We start from the raw sequence: 24,672 nt of genomic DNA on the forward strand, positions 1-24,672 counted from the left end.
TGTTGGCATTTTGCCAATTTAAGAATTCCTCTTTTTTAAACCCAAACAAATTTGAGTTCGTTCAAAGCCAAAGATGTCTTTACCTGAGCCTGACTACTAGAATCCAGTCCTCTCAAGTGTATGTATAAGCTTATGCGACTCACCTTTTTAGATCAATGACTCAAAAAAAAAAAATCTTTTACTTACTTGCTTTATGTGATTTAAAAAATATGTGGGGTAAATTTCTTTTCTTTTTTTTTTGGAAATACAAGATACAGAAGATGAGACGAGGGCACTTTTCAGTCAAAAAAAAGTGTTTTGGTATTTGTTTTAATTGCTTTAGAGTATACGACAATCACTTTCGCAAAACTAAATTATATTTTATTTCCCTTTTTTCCGCCCAAAATACGTTTTTAATCAGTTTTTGCAGTGTATGCATGCAACTACATTAACATTTATGCAAAAATAAAGCAAGTAACTACTCATAGCGAAGAAAATTTAGGGAAAATCATCACCATTACGGCTTTTGTAGGAAGTGATTTAGTTCACACACACACACAGAGACACATCAAAAGACAGTTCACATCAAAAGAACTTGCTATTAATGCAAAGCATAGCGGATTCAAAATGTTTTCATATAAAGCATAAATGATTTAAAACCAAGAAATGAGTACTTCATCATTTCTCTCCTTATATGAATTAAACTCATAAAAGTTGAATCTTTGTCAAGATAAGCTATAATAAAAGTAGAATTAACTACTTAATAGCGTCTTAAATCGTATCATTTTAGTTTCTGGGACAGGTTTTTGACAAAAAGGTGATTATGGTTGAAAGTTTCGCACAATCAACCGGATTTCACCAGTAATTGCTGTCGACTTTCTCAGCTGCCGCATTACTCTTGATTTTATTTGTTGGGTATAGTAAAAAGAAATGCTTTTCTTCGGAGTCTTCCTGAAAAATTGCAAGTCCTTTTAGTTTTCGCTATTTATTAAATGAAGTGATAGTTGTGAAAAACTTCATTGAAATATGATAAAATATCACGTTATGAAAGATTTTATTCTTATATATACATATATAAGTATAAACAATACTTATTACTTGCCTTACATAAGAGAAAGATTTTTCGAAAGCCAAGTTTTAGATAATTTATTAGTTGATCGTTAAAGTATTATTAGTCCTTTTTAAGGATGACGAAAACTTTATTTTCGTTTTGAAAAGCGAACATTTTGAAACATTTTTAGAAAACGAAATTTTAGATAATTTATTAGTAGTTTCTCGTCCACGTATTGTTTGTACATTTTAAAGATACAGATGATTTATTTTCGAGAAAATAAAAGAGTATTAATTTTAAAAAGCCTAAAACTAACTCATTTAAGAAAATGTGATATTATTCATTCGAGAAAATGTAATTACTTAAAAAAAATAAAGAGAAAGAAATGATATTCCATAGTTAGAGAAGAAATACTTCATTGACTTAGTAAGTAGTTCATCATAAAAGTAGTTATCTTTCATTTCATCTATTGAGGAATTTTTAACGTTTAAAATGAATAAGTTCTCACCAACAGACAGACTTTAGACCAGTGTCTTTGTCTTCTTCATCTAACTCTTGTGACAGTTTTGCAATTTTTCTGTACTTTTGAGCGCACTTTTTTGAATCCGTGGAAATATTTTTAAAGCAAGGAGCATGCTTTAAGTAATCTGTAATAGAAAAATAAAAAACTTAGTATTTTAACTCTTCTTCAAATTTTTAAAATGTTTTAATTTGGTTTCCCACAGAATAGCGCATATACATATTTTTGTATGGAGATAAAGGAAGAAAACTATAAGTAGACACACACACACACACCTTGCTGCAACTCTCCTTCGATGCACAAATCTTCTATGACTTGTCGGGATTCTGAAACTACTGAATCGTATACTCTTTGTTGGGCTGTGTTGAAGCATCGTGAACTATGTTCGTCAATGCACCTCACACCTTGTTGCAACTTTCTGTAAAAATAAAAAGCACAAACGGCTTGTAATTGCCACGTTTTAAACTAAAATATTCAGGTTAAGGAAATGTAATGTCGTAAATAATCACCACACTGAAATTGGAAGAATGTATTGTGAGTCATAAAATTTCAATAAAATTGCGCTCACGTATAGAATTTTATTGGAAACTTCTGACGCACAAAGATTTCGGGGTGAAAGAAAATACAGCTCTACAGCTAAGTCTGATGCACGTGTATGTTTATGCAGGTACATTCAGCCTTCTTTCATGCATTTATTTATTGATATTTTTTTACAATGTTAGGTTCTTGTGTATTCTAACTCAAAAAAACCGTGCTTGGATTTAAAAAACAAACAAACAAATTTATCAATGTAAAGGTAGGGCAGCGTATCCTGAAAATATATACAAGACACAGCTCATTTTTGAAAAAAAAATGAGTGAATGTTTGTAAAACATACTCATGTAAAAAAGATCGGTTTGAATGATTTTTTCTATATTTTAGAGGGGAATACATCCGTCACTCGCCCAACTTGCTTCAAATAGTTATGCTTTTGAATTTTGCACACTCTCTACCCCCCTCAAAAGAGTATTAATGGCTAATATAATACTCTCTTTCCTTCAAATAAAAATAATAGGGTCTGGTGGGGGAAAGTGGTCAATGGGGTAAAGTGGTCATAATTCAAATAAATGGCTATAGCTTGGAAATTAATGTTCGAATAACTGTGAATATTTTATTTTAGTGTAGTGCATTTATAAACTATATTTTGAATACAAAATTTTACAACTGGCAAAATTTTATTTGGTAAAAAAAATATTTTGTTTAAATATGAAAATTCTTAAAATCTAAACACCTTTTTTAACTTCTTTGGGAAATTTTGTTTGTTAGAATTATGAACAGATTGACTGCACAGGAAGCTTTCTACATGTCTCAAGAATTCTTACTCATTAGCAGTTAGCTGAATCTATTTGAATAATTTGTTAGAACAATTTAAGTAAGATGGGGTAAAGTGGTCATAATATTAGGCTTAACGAATATTGTTCTTCTAAAGTCACTAAATCTTTAAGTTTAAGGCAGATATAAATTAAATATTAATTTCACTTAATATGTATTGTTTTTACAATAAACAGGGTTAAATATACGAGTATATGCGTATGTATAAGCAAATACACGTGTAGGCACGTATATATACGTATTCACATAAATGCACCAATAAACACGTATTTGGGTATCTGCAAGTATTTTTTATCTATACAGATATACATTCGACTATACACATATATTTCCGCTTATATACTCATATATATGCGAACAATTATATACTCAGGGAGACACGTATATACGCGTACGTACTCGAGTAGACACTTGCATATAAGCATATGATATATATGTATACAGGGTGAGTCTAAACTCTTGGTCAAATTATTAAAAGGTGTTAAACGGGAGGATAAGAAGCAAGAATCATAAGAAACATCCAGAATCAAACTCAAGGCTGACGCGCTACATGCACGCAAAGCAAGAAACTGATGGATGCAAAACATGTCACAAATTTATTACACAAAGACAATTTTACACAACATTTTAGGTTTTAAGAAAATTTTAAAGTTATTGATGAAATTTGCGGCAGCTGTAATACATGCATCGCAATCACTCTGTTGCAATTACGAGACTTTTGAAAAACTTTCATCAGTCGCTGCACCTTCGTTGCGATGCGTGTATTAGAACTACTACAGGCCGTAACTTTTAACAACTGCTCTAAATATGTCTTAAAAACTAAAATGTCGGGTGAAATCATCTTTGTGTAACAAATTTGTGACCTGTTTTGCTAACGTCAGTTTCTGACCTTTTGTGCATGTAGCGCGTCAGCGACCATAAGTTCCTTATGATTCTTTGCTTCTTATCTTCCCCTTTCACACCACTTAGATTTTGCAAAAAATCTTGGATTCATTCTGTAAGCATACATGTATATTAGCGGATATACTCGTGGATATACGTGGATACATGTACTGGTGTATACACGTAAATGCACGTATATACGTCTAACAGGTATAGAATCGTGTTTACACGTAAACATACGAATATACTCGTGCTTTCATATATATTTACGTGAATAGACACGTACAAACACGCACTGGATATATCCACGAATTAACTCGTGTATACCCGTATAAGTATGTATGTACACTTTTATATGCGTATATGCGTCGACTGTACGCGTATACGCATATAAAAGTGTACGCATCCGCAAAAAAAGTACTCAGGTATGCACGCATATACTCGAGATACAAGCGCAAAACACGCATATGATGTTCTTTTCTACGCTTTACTCGCATATACACGTGATACGTATATACTCGTGTAGACACGTATACACTCCTGTAGGTAATCACGTATACATGCGTGAGTATATACGTGTATACACGTATATACTTGAGTAGGCATGTGCATGCATCTGATGTATACATGTATCTATTCATATATGAACATGTTTACTCATGTCTACACGACACGTATAGTAGACTCGTGTATACCCGTATATACTCGTACATATACTTGTAACTGTAAAAATAACCGAAATATACAAAAATTAGGGTTATTTGTAACGGTTTTGCAGTTTTTTTAAACTATGACCACTTTACCCCATGCTATGACCACTTTTTCCCCATCCCATGGGGTAAAGTGGTCATAAATACAAAGGGAAATGAAAGTGTTATAAAACTACTTAAATTCAATATTTTTTTCCTGAAATGCAATGTACCGTGTTCTTTAATAATGCAATGTAAAATAACAACAAAAAAAGTTGAAGTGTTTAAAGAATTTATTGTTTTTATTATCCACCTAAGTTGAAAACCTACGATTTTATGACCACTTTACCCCACCAGACCCTTTGCTATGAAACTGTCGAAATCTGAAAAAATGGGGAGGGGAACCGTTCCGAAAAAGTGGGACGTGAGGGGGGGGGAGGTCAGTGGTCATAATTGGATTAAGCGGGTATTTCACGTAAAAATCAGCAAGAGTTATGCAAAAAGCATTTTGAAGGTATTTTTTTCCGCGCTGTGTTATTTACGTGCCCCTGCCGAGCATAATACATACCCGATTTTTAAACAAAGAAATAATAATAATAAAAAATAAAAAAAAAGAAAAAGAAAAAAGAAACCCACAGATGTTAAAGCATTTTAACTTGATGTGAATTTTGAATTTGAACATTCTAGAAAGTTATCCTTAAAGTTCCCAAAATCTATACTCTGTATCACTATTCGACAATAATTGAAGTTCAATTGAGGAATAACCAAGAGAAAATCATAACGTTCTAATTTTCCACGCTCTAAAAAAATCTTTCCGCTTTCCAGTCAACCGTATAATTAATCCTCAAATAGTGACAAAATAAAATATGTTAAGTATTTCTATTTGGTATTACTAAGTTAGCAGTGGGCAGAGAAATTAATGATATGCATTTCATGTAAAGTTTCGTAAAAAAGAAAAGTGAAAACTGCTTAAATAATTTTATTTCTCTTTCTTAGAATGGATGTCACTTTTTATTTAAACACATTTCCTCTATCTTAATCCCTGCTACTACTTATTAATGCCATGGCGTGAAAAATTCGTTTTTAATACAAATAATTTATCAACATATACATTATCAAATATTTTATTTTTCTGGTTTTGCTTTGAAAATCAATGATGCTCTGAAGCTTAGTGCCTTGGATCTTCCATTTAGGATAGAAGTAACTATGATTGCATGCAATTATCAAAAGAAACTCAATATGGTAACGGGCATTTTTGAAAGACATTTTAAATTTTTACGACAGGATATCGTATTTTTACACAGAAGTTTCAGATCATAAATCACCGAAACCGAATGTAAATATCAATGTGAAGAAAGATATAATTCCATGTAATTTTTTAAAAATATTTATGGAGCTCATTTATATTTCAACCGAACAGATCATAAGCATTAAAATGTTCTATGTGTGAAATATCAATTATTTTCTAAATTTTGTTTTAAAACGTTTTATTGATTTAACTTTTTAAATCATTTTTTATGATCTAATATTTAGTATCTTGAATTGCTCATAATTAATAAAAGTAGCTTCAATCATATAAAATTATCAAGAGAAATTCAGTATGACAGGTGAACGTTTTGTAATGCATTTTTAACGCAGTAGTTTCAAATCACAAATCTTAGAAACCGAACACAAATTTAAACTAGCGGACCCGTGCAAAGCATTCGCCCTCGACAGAGAAAAGTTTCAAAGACCTAGATTTAAAATTTTTTTTTTCTCTCTCCACTCAAGCAAACCATGATTCAGCACCCGAGAAACATTGATTTGGAATGACAATGTGGAGAACTTTGTGACCACAACGTATTTAACTTGCACTAATCACCACTAACGAACTCGGAGGATCTTCAATCGGCTGGCATTGAACAGGCGAGTTGTAAGTATTAGGGAAGTGATGGCGTATCCAAAAAACAGCCTTGAGAAATAATAAAAACGATGCTGCGATTTACCGTGTAAAATTAAGGGTTTTTTTCCGATTTCAATGCAACAACACAATTATGGTTAAAAATCCTGCCCCAATGAGTTACGGTTATATATTTATGGAAATTTTGATCAGAATTCAGCTGAGGAAAACTAGTCTTTCAAAAACTCCGTGAGCTCATTGAAGGATCGATCCCATGAACTTCGTGCTATCAACAGGACTTACCAATTGAGCTGCTGAGCCCCCATTTCGGGATGCTATGCACTAAAGCAATGCGCAATAGAGCAAAATAAATAAATGAATAAATAAATAAATCGAAATCAATGTATTATTGTACTGCTAAATTATTTTTAAAAAGTTTTACTGCGATTTACCATGTTAAAATTAATGTCCTGTTTCCTGATTTTAATAACTGGATTATAAATTCACGGAAATTCGGATCAGAATTTTGCTGCAAAAAAAAAAGTCACTAAAAGACACTTTTCGGCTTGGGGGGGGGGGGGGATTTCACGACCTTAGCATTATTAGCACGACGCTCTAACCCAATGTATCGCCGTTTTGAGATGCTATGCATTGAAGCAATACGTATTAAAAACATATTTTTTGGACAACCAAAATGTGCACTGTCTCTGTATTATTCGCCACAAGCAGTGAAAGGAATATTAAAATGATGCCTTACTTATGACGCTTGATCAAGTATTGAAGGACTTATGGCGTTGTCATAAAAAAAAAGTGAGAAATAATATATTACTGGTCGACCCGTGCGGAACTCCGCACTGTGCTTCGAGTCGTTTCATAAGGCATTTTTTCTTTAAAAATTTCAAAGAAAGAACATTATAAAGAAGTTTTTTAAGTAATTTTTTGAACGTAGGCAAAATGTTTTTTTTTTCAGCCGAAAGCAGAGGAGTAGTAAATGATTTCTTACGAATGAAGTTGATAGTAATTTTAATGTATTATATTGTATTCGAATAAATAATTAAAAGTTTACTGGGTGAAACTCGTAGTTTCAATTTGGCGTAGTATTTTTTCATTTGTACAAAAGGTCGAACACTGCTGTTAGAAAAATCTACATTTCAGCATACAATGAAAATGTTTTTTCTGCACAGAAAGGATTCCCTTGAGGTAAATCTAATACTTTTTTTATGCTGACATTATGCTTAGTGGTCTGGACGGAGTCAAAGCTTTAAAAAAAAAGAAGAACACCCTTCGATTAACAGTCAACTTATCTGAATGATAACTGCAGCCTGCATAAAGGAGTCGAAACACCAAGTAGCATTCCCACTGCATTTATTTTATTACATGTGTTATCTGTTGTATGTTATGAGTACACGTAATGCGTAATATTAATGTAAATTAGCTATTATGTCGGACAGCCCGAGCTTGCCCGAAGTTCAGATAGTTTATAGCCGAACGCTCTACCGAAAAAAACTTATCAATTTAACCGAACAACTAAGTCCAGTGCTTTTAAGCTTTATTAAAAAACACACACAATCATGCGTAGTGGAGAGTAGGGACTCTGTGTCCACACCTCATCACATCACCGCGCCTAAGCGCCAGAAGAAGAAGAAGAAGAAGAAGAAGAAAAAACACACACACACACACAGGTTAATTTTTTTTTCTTGCCGAAAACGACGCAAAAAGTTGGAAAATTGTAAGGGGCGTTTCCGGAAACTTTATTTTTCGATCCTTAGTCTATTTTTCGTCATTAGCCGGTCTGATAAGTTTTAAAATGAGGGGGGGGGGGATTTCTTCAAAAGATAAGAAAGATCTCGTATACTGATAGAAAAATAATCCACAGAAATAATGCATAAAATAAAATATTGAAGAGAGGTGTTTTTATTTTGGAAAATTTTTACAATTTCTTATTGCAGGCTGCTTGAACCGTTATGGCTTAGATGGCAGCACGTGTTCATCATTTAACAGCATGGTTAAAATACAAGATAATTTGAACTAAGTTCTTTTTTAAGCGTAGCTTTTCGAATGTAGTAAAAATGTGATAGGATATTTTTTTTTGCAAAAAGAAGAAAAAATATATATATATATTACCCATCAAATTGAGGTAGTAATTTTTTTATTTGTACGAAGAGTCAAAAACTCATTTGAAGAATCTATATTTCAATATGTGATTTATTATTTTTTCTGAACAAAAAACAATTCCATTGTAGTCTGAAATCTTGAACCTGATACTTGTATTTTCGCTTACATTATGCTTTAATTTTCTTACCGGAGCCAAAGTTAAAAAAAAAACAAACAAAAAAAGAAAAAAAAACCTTACAATTAAGAGTCAATTTAGCCCTATTTTGCATCAAGTTTTCATAACAGTAAGAAGCGTTTCCATCTCATCTATTCCCTCATGTTTGTTATTCATTGTTATTAAGTGCTCACTTAATGCGCGATATTTCTCTAATTTTTTTATGCAAATTGTTCGGACATGGACCCGAACACTCATTCTCCTGGTAACCAGTCGAACGCTCTGCCAATCAAGCTATTCAGCTCTGGCGGTCACTGTGCAAGTTAAAATTATAAATTTAACCGAAAACCTCTTTCTGGTTCTTTAAAACAGGTTTTTTTGACGGAAAAAATAATTTTTAGACCGTGGGTCTATTTTTCGTCAGTAGCCTGCACAAAAAGCTTTAACATAAGGTGTAAATCAAAGAAATCGATCAAGAATTGAGGAAGATCTCGCGTAGAAACCAAAAACAGGCTACAGAAATAATATATAAAGATGATGGTGGGAAGAAAAATTTGTTTCAATATAAATTTCAAGTTACTAGCTGAGCAAATTTTTTGTAATTAGCCACCTAATTCTAAGCATTCGAAAGTTATTGTACATAAAATATAAGTTATTTTTTATATTTCCTTATCAAGTTTTATTTTCTATGCTTTTACTTGAGAAATCAATGATGATATAAAATAAGATGCTTTGAATCACAGTGTTCTAAAATAAGTGATTGTTTTGTTTCTTGAATTTTTTAGTCGCAGGAGCATGGAATCTGTGTTAAACAATGCCACCAAGAGTAAAAATACGTGTATATCACTTTTTACTCTTGTTTTCTCTAGATTCTTGTTGATTAATCAATTTTATCTGTTCAGCCCATTAGAACCATATAAGTTTTAAATCATAGAAGCCCAGATTTAGACTGCGCTTCTAAAACGCTATTACTTAACAGTTTTACCAGTATACTTTTTGTACAAATGCTCTAAGTGTAAAGAGTAAAAATGCTCTTTTGAGTTTTTAAATGATACGCCCTTGTTTCTTAATTTTGAGGAACGTTGTTGATGTGTAGATTTTGCGTTTGATGGAATCATCTATTAAACTATACTCGTCATTCGATATAGTTGAGATTCCATTATACTAGAGTGACACTCAATTGGGGCTGTGTCAATAGCATTGTATTATCGCAGAAATTCAAGTTAATTGTCTGCTGCGCTGCTTCAGAACCATTTCATATCGGCTGCATGTTCTAGTGGTACTTACTTGAGTGCACAATATACTGAAATAATCACTTTAGAATATGCGCATGAAAAAGCTCAAAGGAGTTTTGCGCGTACTTTGAGACAAAATATAAATTTCATTAATTTAGCGTCTGTGACTAATTGTAAGAGATACAGCCATTCAACGTAACTCTCAGCCATTTCGAGTAACTTTACGGCACTTTAAATTTTTTGGTACATTTAAATTTAAAAAAAAAAAAAAAACACAATAGAAGGTCCAAAACTGCACTCTGTTGGCAAAGTTATTAAATCAGTTTTTCCATTTTATTTTTGAAAATGTTTACAAAACTGTGCACTGTTAAATTGTTAACTACAACAAATTTACAGTTATTATTTGTCAGCAAGTTTTGAATGCCGGTTTGAAGTGTATGAAATTCTAGTATTATTTTAAAGTAAGTAATATTGTATTCATTTTTATCACACATTCTATTTCCTATGTGAGGGAAATTTCTCAGTATCTGTAACAGCTTATTTAGTAATATTTAGAAAAATGTCAAAAAAATAATCCATTGGAATTTAACTACATTTTTCAGTTTAAACGTTGAGCCGGCTTTACGTCACGCTTAGCTTTGTTGTTAACTTCCTATGGATATATTCTATAAGCAAACAAAAATATTAACTTTACTGAATTTCTTTTCAAAAGACATCTTTTCTTTATTTCGTTTCATAAATGAGAAATACAGAAACCCAAATCTAAACTCATATAAAAAACGTCTACCGCACTCATAGAACGCTCGCGATCACTAAGCCATACATATTCTTGGATAGAAACATATATAAGCGACGAACTTTGAGGCAATTACTTTCAACGTTCTGTGTAATTCTGTAAAGAGAGATGCATTTTTTAGTTTAATAATTGAAAATCGTTTTCTTCTACATTTTTATTTACTACATATCGTCGCCTCAGAGCAACAGTAAGATATCTTAGTGTTATTTCTGGGTTTAGATACCTTACTGTTGCTCTGAGTCGACGATATATAATAAAATGTTTTTTCCCTCTAAATAATGATGCTCTTCTGACATGTAATATTAAATAGTTATATAAATCTTGTGACGCTACAGAACAGCAAATTTTTAAACGTTTATAGGTCATATGAGGCAGTGAGAATCAAAAGGATGTAAGGACAAGTTATATCCAAAGTTAAAAATTTGGATATATCCAGTACAAATGATAGGTGAACTTCTCCTTTGTTTTGGTGCAAGAGATAGTGTTAGATCTGGTATAAATAACTCTGTCTAACATTGGAATTCGTAATAATAATAATAATAATAATAATAATAATAATAATAATAAAACAGAATGATAAAATGACAAGTAAAACATTTAAAGAAACCTTTAATTAATTTTAATTAATTACAAAATGTCGTATTAAACATAGCAATTTAAATCAGACATTATTTCCGATGCCTAGTGTAACTATCTGATACAACTGAACATTATTAGTTTCACTATAAATCAGAAAAAACCTTTTGTTATCATAACTAGTATCACTTAGTCATAGAGGCGAGACTAGCAAAACTGATAGTTATTCTAAAGAAATTTACTTACTATGCGTATGCCTATAAAATGCTAAGACTGCTCTCAAAAATTCATAAAAAATTTAAATGAAGCAAACAGGATTAATATTATTTTGTTAAAGTCGTGATGTCACATTTTAAGACACATAGTAAAATTGATATTGCATTCTATGGCATGTTTATTCTGCTCTAATATGTTGTTATACTACTGCAATGTCAACAAACTTTTTTCCGCATAAAATATTGGTTTACATTACATGTCTCAACTATTATTATACTTTTGAAGCAAATCTATCGGATAATATACTGATAAATGTTAATTATTTTATAAAAATGAATAAGCACCTCTAATCATAGATTTTTTTTTACTCGCATGGAAGTTATTAAAATCGATTTTTATCGTTTTATTGCAAATATGAAATCAATTAAGCGTACAGTTAAACATCAGTCAGTTAATTAAACCGACTGATTTTTTTTTTTTCATTTCAAGTACGTGCAGTGAATTCTAAAAATATTTGCCAAAGCGTCACATTTGTTTAAATCCTTAAATAAAAATTAAATATTGATTGAAAATCTAATTAACTTTGGTTCTGACATAGCATGCAGACCTTTAATAAACTTGTGTTATTAACTTTCGCTGAAAAATACTCTGCTGGTGTACTGAATTTATAAGCCACTTCCAAATCTTCCAATTAAATTTGCATACAAATGAGTCCTTGATGAATTTATTAATACCTGACTGGTTGTTTCCTTGTAATTATGGCTTTACTCTAATATCTCTTAAGGTATTAAAGTTCATCTCTAAACATCCGCAATTAACCAATTTATTAAGAACGTTAAGTAATTTGATGCTATGCCTCCAAGTAATGAATTAGAAAATTCAAAGAAAAAAGTTATTTATTAAAAAACTTATGTTATTCGTAGCTTGAAATTTACCTTCTAATTGAAAAATGTATAACAACAATAAATAAAGATTAATGTTTCATAACTGCAGGGCAAGTTATGTAAAAACTAGTTTTATTATTATTTTATAATGAGTAAAAAAGATTTACTATGGTAATTCTTGTAGCATATAATTCCTCTAGTATATTCTTTTGGTAAATATTGATGTACAATAAGTGGTTAAAGTTATTTAATTAGCCTGGTACACACAATATTTCAATATATTAACGCAAGCATGGGCTTTTAATGCGTAGTACACACCTCACTACGAAGATTCAGGTTTTATGCGTGATTTATGTCACAGGAGTTGCCTGGCCATTCCAAAACATTTAGGTCTTGTCTCATGAAAAGGTTACTCACTTTCTTTGACATTATTTTTGCATCATGTTAAGCAGATTGAGCAAAGTGTTTCGCATAGACTTTTTTCTACATAGGAAGTACGTGTAGGTAAGTGAATAGTTTCTTCGTTTAACAGTGCCTAAATGTCTTGTAGGGACTTAAAGAACTCTCTTGGTATCCACAAGAAAACTTCTAATGGGAAGCTGTAAGATCTCTCTCTCTCTCTCCACTCAAGCAAACCATGATTCAACGCCCGAGAAATATTGATTTGGAATGACAATGTAGAGAACTTTGTGACCACAACGTATTTAACGTGCACTAATCACCACTAACGAACTCGGAAGATCTTCAATCGGCTGGCATTGAACAGGCGAGTTGTAAGTACAACACCTCCAGTTGTAAGTCCAACCCCTTACCGATCAGGCCATTACGGCAAGCTGCAAACCAAATGCTTCGCAAAGCAACTGCACTACAAAATAAAGCTAACTTCTGCATTGCGATTAATTCTTAAAGACGCTCGTATTTTTTTTATTTTTTTTATTTTTGCCAGATCACGTAAAAATATCAAGTTGTGGAGTGGCAAGACGTTTTTGATCAAACGGTTTTGATAGGTAAACAATTAGAAAAAATTCATTAAATTTTGTTTGATTCCATTAATGTGCATAATGTGTACCTGAAATGTATTAAACATGCAGGATCTATTTTAACTCCACTAAAGATACCTGGAAGCAATTTTACTAGGCAGGGGGGGATATGAGATAAATTGGTTTCTAAGTACAGAGGTTTGAATAAAGAAATAAAAGTGTGATATTGGATAAAGTCAAATTGTCAATACTTCAGATTAAAATTTTTACGCATTCACTTTTTTAACACTATACTGTATACGATTTACTGTAATTGCACGTTTTACTAAATTCGCTAGTTACACCAATAGCGAGTTCAGTCGATTATATTTTTTGCCCTTTTAAGGTAAAAAACTATCCTTGAATGATTTCCGTTCAAAAGTGTTTACTGTTTCACTTTTTTCTTAATCGAAAGAATTGGAACACTATAATGGAATAAATGCAATGGATACAACGAAATAATTGTTGTTCATTACAGTAGAATACCTTTATAACGCCGACCTATATAACGCAATTCTCTATAAACCGCACAACTTTTCAGAAGTAAACAATAGGTTTTAAAGTCTAAAAAATCCCTCTGTTTTGCTTTACAATCATAGAAATTAATAGGAAAATTAAATTTTGAAAGTTTTTCATCTTCTCATCTTAATTCAAAGCTTTTAAATGAAAATTTATACTCACAGTAAATAGAAAATCCCAGATGGCTCTTGAAAATGCAGCTGTCATGAAGCTAGCAGAAGTGCAGGATAATTCACTTGTGAAACATATTTATTTTTGAATGACTAAATGTAATATTAGTGCTTTAATACTCATTGCAGATAAAACTCATTTTGAAGTGCTAATATATAGCTATATTCTGAATATTAGTTTCAAAATTTGAAAAGCTCTATATAATGCAAAAACCTGTATAACGCAAAAGCTCTGGTCCCAAGGTGTGCGTTATAACGGTCTTCTACTGTATTTGAAAATAAATCACCACCGTTCATCAATAATCCCTTTTACCCACTTTATTAGTGGGTGGAATTCCCAGAAAACGTGCTCCTTTACATTGGCTCTATTCCCCTAGAGTACTGCGAATGTTTCCTCCCAAGAATCGGAGGACAATACGGCTGTTGATATAAGAAGGAATGTTTTCTATCGGCAGCTTCTGCTGTTGATAAAGATAGTAGGGGTTCAATTCTGAAAAAGTCAGTATAGCCGTTGTTCGAGATATAGGGGTTTTATAGAAATTTCATTCGAGATAAACAAGGGGAAAATACTGAATCTACACAACACATGAGTTTGAAAATGTTTTGACTCAGATAAGTTTTTTTGATAGGAGGGGTTCAAAAAATGATATTAATAAATGTATAAATTCATAAATAAAATAATAAACTAAATAAATGTATGTATTTATGTATACTATGTATATGTACTCGTATATGTGAATAAGATAAAAAGATAAAACTGTAAACTGAGAAACTCAACATAAATCAAAATAACCTTACACCTAAGCCAGCAAAGAACCGATTGGAGAATGTGGACAAAGTAAAATATTTAAAATAGCTTACCTTTTTTAAAATGAGCAAATTAGAAAGTTGTTTTGAAAATTACAGTACATAAAGAAAGAACAATGTATTTTGTGATGGCACTCTTGTGTTTTTTTTTTTTTTTTTTTTGGCAGTAAATTCACCTAAAATATTAGTGGAAAAATTTCACTTTTTTTTTTGCATGGGCAAAGTCAAAAATGAAATATTTTTCGAATGAAATGCCTTCTATTTGATTATTAAAAATGTGTTTGATCAAATAAATGCGTAAATAAAGGAATGAATGAACAAATGAATAAAGAAGAAATGAACGAATAAATGAATTAAATAATATATGACAAAAGATGAATGAGTGAATAAAATAATAAATAAATGAGAAAATAGGTGAATGAATGAAGAAATTAGTGATTGATTAAATAAAGGAATATGAATAAATTATTTACTTAATGAATACGCAAGTGATTTAATAAATGACTGAATAAGTAAGCGAAAATAGACTAGTTCACTTTGCCCCATCCACCTTGCCAAGCATGCACTTGATCAATTATGAAAAACATTTAAATAAAGTATAGGGTAGACCGGGGCACATTTACGAGGATTTTTTTCAATGAATTTTCTAAGTTTTATGTTTGAACCTAGGAAATTTTAGACGATGTGGTTTTATGAAGCAGTTAATGAAGTCCGAATTTGTATATTCAGTTGTTGCTCGGCTTGTGTCTTTTACCGTGAAAAAATGTTTTTTGAGTCCAAGTCGATTGCGTAAACTCGCCCTGAACACGGGGCAAAGTTTACGCATCGAGTGGAGCACGTTTACGCATAATAAAAAATGATACCAAGGAGTAAGTGATATAGATAGTTAACCAAATTTAAATGTTTTATTTCTCTTAAAACACTTTGAAAATAAGAAAATCACTAATAATTAAAGAACTTTGTAGTCCTAAAATCATAGGACTTATTGCTAATTAAAAACAGAAACTATTTAGTCATCTTTTTCATCACTGTTAGATTTTACTAACAAAAATAAAGTATTTATTTTCGCATAATTGTCACGGGTCTGCGTTTTGACATCTGAGACTTGGGACCCTGTCTTGTCCCTTTTCCGATTGGTTGTGTACTTTCAAACAATAGATGCAAGCACAATTTTCTACTTCGTAAACAGAATCGTTCATTAATTTCCTTTTTACAGAGTGTACTAACTTTTTCCCTGTCGCAGGTTTTGGTTTCATACCTTTTTCTTTGATGTCTTCTATTTCTGCTTCAATAGAAACTTGTAAATTTCAAAGTAATTTCTCCTTTTTGTTTTGTTCTGCCCATTTTGTTTTCTTTCTTTGTAGCTTCTAACTACTCTTGTCTGAGGGCTTCTTTAAGCGGAGTATCAGTTAGGATTCTGAGCATTCTTATTTTTCCCCTTTCCTGGTTCTTAAGCTTCGGTCCTACTTTTTCAAATGGTCTCAGTTGGGTAGTACATATGTGATGATGTGGAAGGCTTACTGGGAAAAAATACTTAGATTTTCGATAAGCCTTTTCATTTTTTTGACATCTAACGTGGCTCTGTTAGTGTTTTGAACTTAATGTCTTACTTTTTTTTAAAATAAAGAAAATGTATTACACGCAGAATAGTGTATCAATTTAAAGCTGAACAATCATGAAGACAACACTATATGATTGTACGTTATAACATAGGAATCTTTTACTTAATTTAAAATAAATGGTGATTTTCAAAACTAAATAACCTGAAAATACTAACGATTTGAAACAGTACAGAGTGAAAAAAGCGTCCGGAGCCAGTTTAGAAGTAAGACAGAGTAGTAAGACACAGTAAAACATGCTTAAATATGCCCAAATGAAAACGCGTAAACATACCCCGTCGGCAAGTTTGGATTTATTTTTAACATGCAAGAAAATTTAATAACTTTTCTGTCCATACAAATACAATTCTCAAAAAAAGGATGAAATTCTGCTAATTTTTATTATATTTATTTGTTCTTAACTGTGTATTATTTACTCACAATTAGCTTCAAATCGTTCAACACAAAATTTACTCAATTTGGTAGAAAACAGATTTTCCTATCCGCATGCTAAACTGAAGCTCGACTGATGCTCAAAAACTTGTGAGAATATTGGCTAGGGAACAGCATCCATCTGGTATGACTGTTGGCTCTCCAGTTATTACTCGTTTTGGAAAAAGGGAACTGCGTAAATGTGCCCAATGCGCAAATGTGCCCCGGTCTACCCTAAGCTTCATATTAAATAAATAAATAATACACGGAATATTAGTAGGTCTCAATTAATATTTAAAGTGTTAATAGCAAGAACTTGGTGATTTTCTAATAACAAAAGTAGTTTTTGACTTACAATCTGAGAATCAATTTTTGAAAATTGCTTGTGTTATCATATGATTTCAACTTCAGAGATAACATTTTCCTGACTGTAATAGACTACATGTAGTTACTACGAACCTCTGAAGTACAACAGCTCGGCATTTTCTATGACCCTTCTAAATCTGGCGATTCCATATTCGGTAGATAGTCATTTCATCTCGACCAGGGTTCTACGGTTCAATAAATCGCAATCCAAGAGGACCACGATTCAACCTCTATCAAAGTCATAAACGTACTGGAGTAAGCATTTTTCCTTCATACACGAGGTATTGCGACAACCTTTTTCCTCGTGAGCAAATCTCAAATGCAATATGTCATAAATATCTCATCAATGTATGTCAAAAGCTTGAAATGTTGATAGTTTGTATCCACAACAACCAAGAGAATAATTTTATTCTATAAAAGTCCTTTTTTGTGAATCGAATAATTTGTTTTGCAAAATTTAAAATTGTTTTACATGAGAGCAACATAATCTAAATTTTGTATCTATAAAAATTTTACAATTAAAAAAAATCACTCCAAAGCAACATAAAATAAAACATTCATTAGAAGATGTCGTTGGTTTTTTGTGCATAAAGTAAAATAAATGAAACACGCTAGTACTTAGAAAAAAAAAGAGGTTTTAAAGATCACATAGAATTGAATTCCGTTCTACCTGGTTGATTTAAAAAGTCTTCAACAATCTCTTGTAAATATTTTCAATCCATTTGGCCTATAAAGAAAACAAAGATGCCAAGAGTCGAGTCTGATAAAAACAAAATTACAAATGACATGTCAATTGCAAAGTAGGACACACGTGTCAGAAAGAAGCGTTTAAAAATGAAAACGAAGCTGTAAATCACTCTTGCATCTCTCTTTCAAAAAACTCTTCGAAAGTCTAGGGTTATTTTTCAGAGCAATAAGTTCAATTCATTTTGCTTATTCAGAACTTCTTATTTTCAGAACGAGCAAATCATATCCATTTCTCATCGGTAGAGAATTAACTTCCTTTTAGTTTCATATTTTTGATTAAATCTTTCCCTTCCCTCGTTAAGTAAAATCGTTGTTTAGAAGGAAACAAGAAAAGTCGGTCAAATGCGGTAGATATTTTTGTTTTTCGTTTTTGTACAATAATGCTACAATTGCAGTGTATATTGATTTTGTACTGTATTTCCAAAAAAACCAAAAAAAAAAAAAGCTCTATTGTCAATTTTGTACTTGTAAGTTTTTCTATAAACTTTACACTAGAAAAAAAATCTCAAAGCTGTTTTTAAAATTGAGTGTAGCTTTTAAATTTCGAACAGTTTAGTGAGAATGCCCACTAAGAATGGGGAAGGGGCGGGCATGGACTGTGCCATTGAACTGCTTACGGGGATTACGGATATTTTTCCGTTTTATTGGGGTCTATGTAGTATTTGGGGAGGTTTCATTGCTTTTGGGGAAATGGGCACCCCTGTTAGAAGAATGTGTTGAAACGTTTTTATTGATAGATAATACCAAACAATTTGAAGACGTATAAGTGTGACTTCCGAGCGCACGATCCCAAAAAAGAGAAGGCTCCGAGTTGTGTTGGGTTACTTTCGTACCGTAAAATGGGGTGAATAGAGACACTTTTCGACTTAGAACTTTGAACCTAAAAGAAGGTTATTATTATTATTATTATTATTATTATTATTATTATTGAGCAATCACGATTGCTTATTGCTCTCACTTGACTGTTTTGATGTCCTATGATTTTATTTTCCCTCCGCCTTCCTCTGCAGCACCAGCGTCGACTGGCCGCCTCACGATGCTGCTCCTCTAGCGAAAAGGTTGCATCCATATACTACACACGCGCGTACATACACACATGCATGCCTACACACATGAATGCCAACACACACACATATCCACACACGCATGCCTGCACACAGACACAAACACATACCCAGACACACACACACTAGTGATTGCGAAAAACATAATTTGAATTCAAGATGTCAAAATTCAAATTATTATTATTATTATTATTATTATTATTATTTTTGAGTTGATTTTTGTGGTAGAAACTTTGATCTTGTTTTGTTCTTGCAATTTAAAGGAAAAACAAAGCATCTTGAACAGTTTGTATTCATATATTTAATTTTCAGCGGTGTTCTGATTAACCCTGCATAAAGCATGAATCAGAACACACGTAAAAATCTTTATTTGTAATGATTCTGCCTTTAATAGTAAAAACAAGTAATAGTGATGGGGAGGGGTCAAAAGCTTACAGGAGCTAACTTTTAAACAAAATCTTTATTTTTAATTAAGTAAATGTATGATTTGACGAAATTTCGAAAAAAACTTGAAGCTCGATAAAGACTAAAATTCATTGAACAAAATGTGCTTAAATTGAGAAGTATGAAGATTTAATACATATTCAATTCTTCATGTCGTTTATAAAAGTTATTATGCCCTTGAAACGAGCAGATATTTGAATGTTTTCATTTGACCGAAGTTTGTTTATGACATCTTCTGGAAGAAACTCTGCCTCCTCCTCCGTTTCTTTACATATCCAGGTATTGAACACCCTTCTGTAATTTTTTCCCACACATTCCTTGTCATTGGGGTATAGGACATGGGCCACATATAGTCGGTATGAGTTTTTTCCCCTGAGAACTTTAGATAGGAAGTCTTTTGGAGAAAAAGTGCTTGAAAGTAGAGGATTTTCTTGGATTCCAATACATGTGTCCTCGTTAGAAGTTGTAAACAATATGAACTCTTTTTCATTCTCTTAAATAAAATAATCGGGGTAGAAATCTTCCAGACGATGATTTCATGAATAGTTTATTTCGTTCCTTTCTTTCTTTTATTCTTTTCCTTTCAAATTTTGACCAAGAACTTTGATTTGCCATTCATAGTTACACTAGTACAGCCAGAATATGTCTTTTGAAGGGGGGGGGGTATATCATACCCATACAAGCTTATAAGCTTACACGCAAGGATTGGAAATATGGCTAAAAAACCAAAGCTTCTGCTGGGTTTACCTCCAACCTCTCCCTCGTCGCCCGTTACATGCAAATATTTTCATACATGAAAGTATTGCTTTGTGGTGGAATAAACCATCTCAGTAATCTGCGCAAAGAATCGGAACAACAAAAATATGCGTTCCAATACAACTCTTCACTTTTTATGACGTAGTTTGAAGAATTCGTAAATTCCAATACGGTAGGGGTGAGTATCAGGAAAATAGCTGATTTGTCCACGAAAAAAAAAAAAAAAAACAACTTTCAATTAAAAACTTAAAAAAAAATGAAAACATGGTAAACTTTGTTTTGCATTCAATCCATGACAAAGCTTGTAGATTTTACTTTATCTATGACATTGGAATTATTTTTATTGCTTCAAAATTATGTCGTCAACGTGTTCGGCGATCGAATTGCGATCTTTAAAAAATCCTGTGCATTATAAAGCATCTCAGAAAGAATATCGAAGGAAATAATGTGCTTCATGCTCATTTATGAAGACTGATTCTTGTGTTTCAGAATAAAAACTTTTTAACAAAAAAATTGAACCGCCGAAAAAACTGAAAAGCAAAAAATAATAAACCATTTTAATTAAACCTTAATAACTAAGTTCTTAAACTGATGTAAGTATACCTAAGTATATATTTTTGTAATAATTTAGAGTTTTTAATTAACCTTAATAACTCAGTTCTTAAATTAATGTAAGTATACCTAAGTAGTTTTGAGTCGGTGCCAAACAAGCAAATTAATTATTTTTGTAAAGCGTGAGGCGCAGCGGTGGCGTATGGCGACACGTTCCTTCGCCGGAAAATGCCGAGCGTTCACGAAGTTAAACCCGAACGTCGTCGAGTGGTCTCGAAGAAGCACGTGTCGAGTATTTGGCTGCTACTGAGCTTTTGCCTCATATACAACAGTCAAAATGTTTATATCATTGTTCATCATACTGAAGAAGGATTTCTCATCTTGTTAAAAGCTCAAATAAATGGTTTTGTGGGTCATAGTATTATTCAGCGTAAGTATGGCATAACAACTGTAGCCGTTAATTGCATACATGATCCTGAAGATTTTTCTCACTGGTTGTTTGCCTCTCTCGTGCGAGGTCCCAAAGGTTTCAAAGCTCCAACGAGAGGTACTTTTCGTTGTATACGATCTACTAGTATTCATGATTTAATGATGGCGTGTGGAGGGAGCATTTTTTGAAACATTTATGTTTATCGCCGGAGATTTCACATTACATTGCTAATTTTATTTGGTTATTTCTTTAAATTTAGGTAATTTAGGGATCTTTGTTTATTTATTGTTTGGCACCGAATCAAAACTACTTAGGTATACTTACATTAATTTAAGAACTGAGTTATTAAGGTTAATTAAAAACTCTAAATTATTACAAAAATATATACTTAGGTATACTTACATCAGTTTAAGAACTTAGTTATTAAGGTTTAATTAAAATGGTTTATTATTTTTTGCTTTTCAGTTTTTTCGGCGGTTCAATTTTTTTGTTAAAAAGTTTTTATTTTATAATTTTTTGTGGCTATAATCTGTATGCTTATATTTTTGATTACTTTTAAAATAGCTACCTACCTTACTTTAGCTATTAACATATATATATATATATATATATATATATATATATATATATATATATATATATATAATCGTATTTTAACAATTATCTGTTGTGTTACATAAATAATTTTAAAAAAGCAGGCTTTATATACTAACATGGGTAGGCCTACAAAAAATGCTGCTCGGATGAGGAAAAGATGTTTTGAAGAATCTATTAATGAGAAGAAAAAAAGGTTGGAAGCAAACAGAAAGAGAATTACATTAACACGTTCACAGGAGAGTTTAGGTCAGCGCGAGGAAAGACTGTCGAGAATGAGAAGCTACAATAACGATAGTTTATTGCAAGAAGGTGATAAGCAGCGCGCTCGTCGTTTAGATATAAGAGAGCGACTTTCAAATGAGAGTGAAGAGCAACACGCTCAACGTTTAGATCTGATAAGAGAGCGACTTTCAAATGAGAGTGAAGAGCAACGCGCTCATCGTTTAGATCTGATAAGAGAGCGAGTTTCAAATGAAATTGAGGACGTCGTGTCTATACAATCCGTTCCATAGATGAGTCTCGTGAAATTGCTACCTATGGAAAGAAACCTCCAGATAGTGTTGTCCCGAAAGATGTGAACAATTGTGGTGGACTTTTATCAGAGGTAAAACTTGCTGCCGAATCTCGTGTGATGTTGAGACGTAACATATCAGTATCTGACGGCTTCGTCAATGGTGCAATGGGTATTTAAAAATAAAATAAAATGGCCATCAATACGTAGGGATCAACTAGAGGAAGGAGAATTACCGGACTGCATATTAGTTAAGTTTGACGATGAAAGCATAGGAAGCAGACTAAAAGATAGCGATGGTTGTGTCGCCATACCTCCAGTGGTTACAACTTTTCAAGGAACGAAAGGTTATGGTGACATTGAGCGCAGGATGTTGCCAATAATTCTATGCTGGGCCGTCACGGTACACCAATTGCAAGGTACGACCCTTGATAAAGCTGTAATAGACCTCGGAGTAGAAAGTGTTTGCTAAAGGACAGGCATATGTGGCACTGAGTAGAGTAAAAACACTTGAGGGTATTGCTTTATCTGATCTAGAGCCAAATAAGTTACTACACAAACCTCACGATGAACGAGCTTTAGCAGAAATGCAGAGACTGAGAGCTCTAAATCAAGAGACTGACAAATCTAAAGCTCATTCATCGTGAGTTGTTTTTTTTTTTTTTTTTTTGTAATACACAACTCAGTAATAAAAAATCTGTGAGCGAACAATAAATCACTCCTAATATCTCACCTTTAGATAAGGAATTTTTAAAAATTTACATGGGACAAAATTCTAGGTATACTCTTTCCAATAAAAAAACAACTATCGAAATCAGACTATTCTGTAAAAGTTATGCGTCGTCTTACACGAAAAAAAGTAAAAAACATTTGAGTGAACAATAACTCACCCCTGTTTTCCATCCTTTAGGATAGGAAATTTTTTTCCAAATTTATATGGGAACAACTTCTGGGAAAATTCTTTCCAATGAAAAAAGAACTATCAAAATCGGACGAACGTGTGAAAAGTAATGCCTGGTCATACATGAAAAAAAAGAACTTATATATACGGGTCGACTTGAGAACCTCCTCCGTTTTTTCGTCGGTTAAAAAACTAATCCTAATTACAAATACCAGAGATTGAGAGGTCTACACTGCCGTGGGCAGGTCAAAGGCAGTAACTGCATTTTTTTTTTTTCATTTCTTTTTCTTTTTTTTTTTTTACATTTTGTCATCTATTGTACGTTAGCTTTGTTGTACAAACTAACTAATTTGGTTTCCGCTGAAAAAAAATATATAACTCCAACATTTTCTTATTGTTAATACTACTGAATCCAACACACATTTCTTCAAATATCTCGAAAACTCATTTCTGCAGATACTGCCACTTTCCTGCCCACGGCAGTACACACGAGAGACATACAGGTCTGAAGCTCATTCATTGTGAGCTTTTTTTTTTTTTTTTTGTAATACCCAACTCAGAATCAAAAAATCTTGGAGTGAACAACTAATCACCCCCTCTCCCCCCCCCCTTAGGGTAGGAATTTTTCCCTCAAACTTATAGGGGAATTACTTCAGGCTATACCCTTTCTAATAAAAAAAGAATATTCAAAATCGGACTATTCTGTAAAAAGTTATGTGTGGTCATACATTTAAAAAAAAATATATATACGTGTCGACTTGAGAACCTCCTCCGTTTTTTCGTCGGTTAAAAATAGTATGTCACCATCACTAAACTTCGCCCTATTTTTTCATACAAATCCTGAATATAAAAAATGTTTGACGACTGGCACTGAAAACTAACCCTAATCACAAGTACCAGAGATTGAGAGGTCTACACTGCCGTGTGCAGGTAAAGGGCTATAACTGCAATTTTATCTTTTTTTTTTTTTTTTTTTGCATTTTTTCATCATTGTTTGTACGTTAGCTTTGTTGTACAAACTAACTTATTTGGTTTCCGCTAAAAAAAAATATAATTCCAACATTTCCCAGTTGATAGTACTGAATCCAGCGCACAATTCTTCAAATATCTCGAAAACTCATTTCTGCAGATACTGTCGTTTACCTGCTCAAGACAGTACACACGAGAGACATACAAGTCTGCATCTCATTCATCGTGAGTTTTTTTTTTTTTTTATTTTGTTATACCCAATTCAGCATCAAAAAATCTTAGAGTGAACTACTAATCGCCCCCCTTTCCCCACCCTTAGGGTAGGATTTTTTCCCTCAAATTTATATAGGAACAACTTCAGGCTATACCCTTTCCAATAAAAAAAAGAATATTCTAAATCGGACTATTCTGTAAAAAGTTACGTGTGGTCATATATAAAAAAA

At 32.3% G+C, this 24,672-nt stretch overlaps 1 protein-coding gene across 1 annotated transcript in view; it reads right to left on the bottom strand.

Annotated features, from left to right (window-relative positions):
* LOC129218053 (uncharacterized) overlaps positions 1-24,672 on the bottom strand; it is a 91,426-nt gene that overhangs the window by 40,311 nt on the left and 26,443 nt on the right. The window contains exons 3-4 of the mRNA XM_054852237.1: positions 1,826-1,968; positions 1,539-1,677 (exon numbers count right to left, since the gene is read on the bottom strand). Coding sequence (XP_054708212.1) covers positions 1,539-1,677; positions 1,826-1,968 — 282 coding nt within the window. The remainder of the gene's footprint in view (positions 1-1,538; positions 1,678-1,825; positions 1,969-24,672) is intronic.

This window comes from Uloborus diversus, chromosome 3, assembly GCF_026930045.1.
Source record: "Uloborus diversus isolate 005 chromosome 3, Udiv.v.3.1, whole genome shotgun sequence".
Lineage (NCBI taxonomy): Eukaryota > Metazoa > Arthropoda > Arachnida > Araneae > Uloboridae > Uloborus > Uloborus diversus.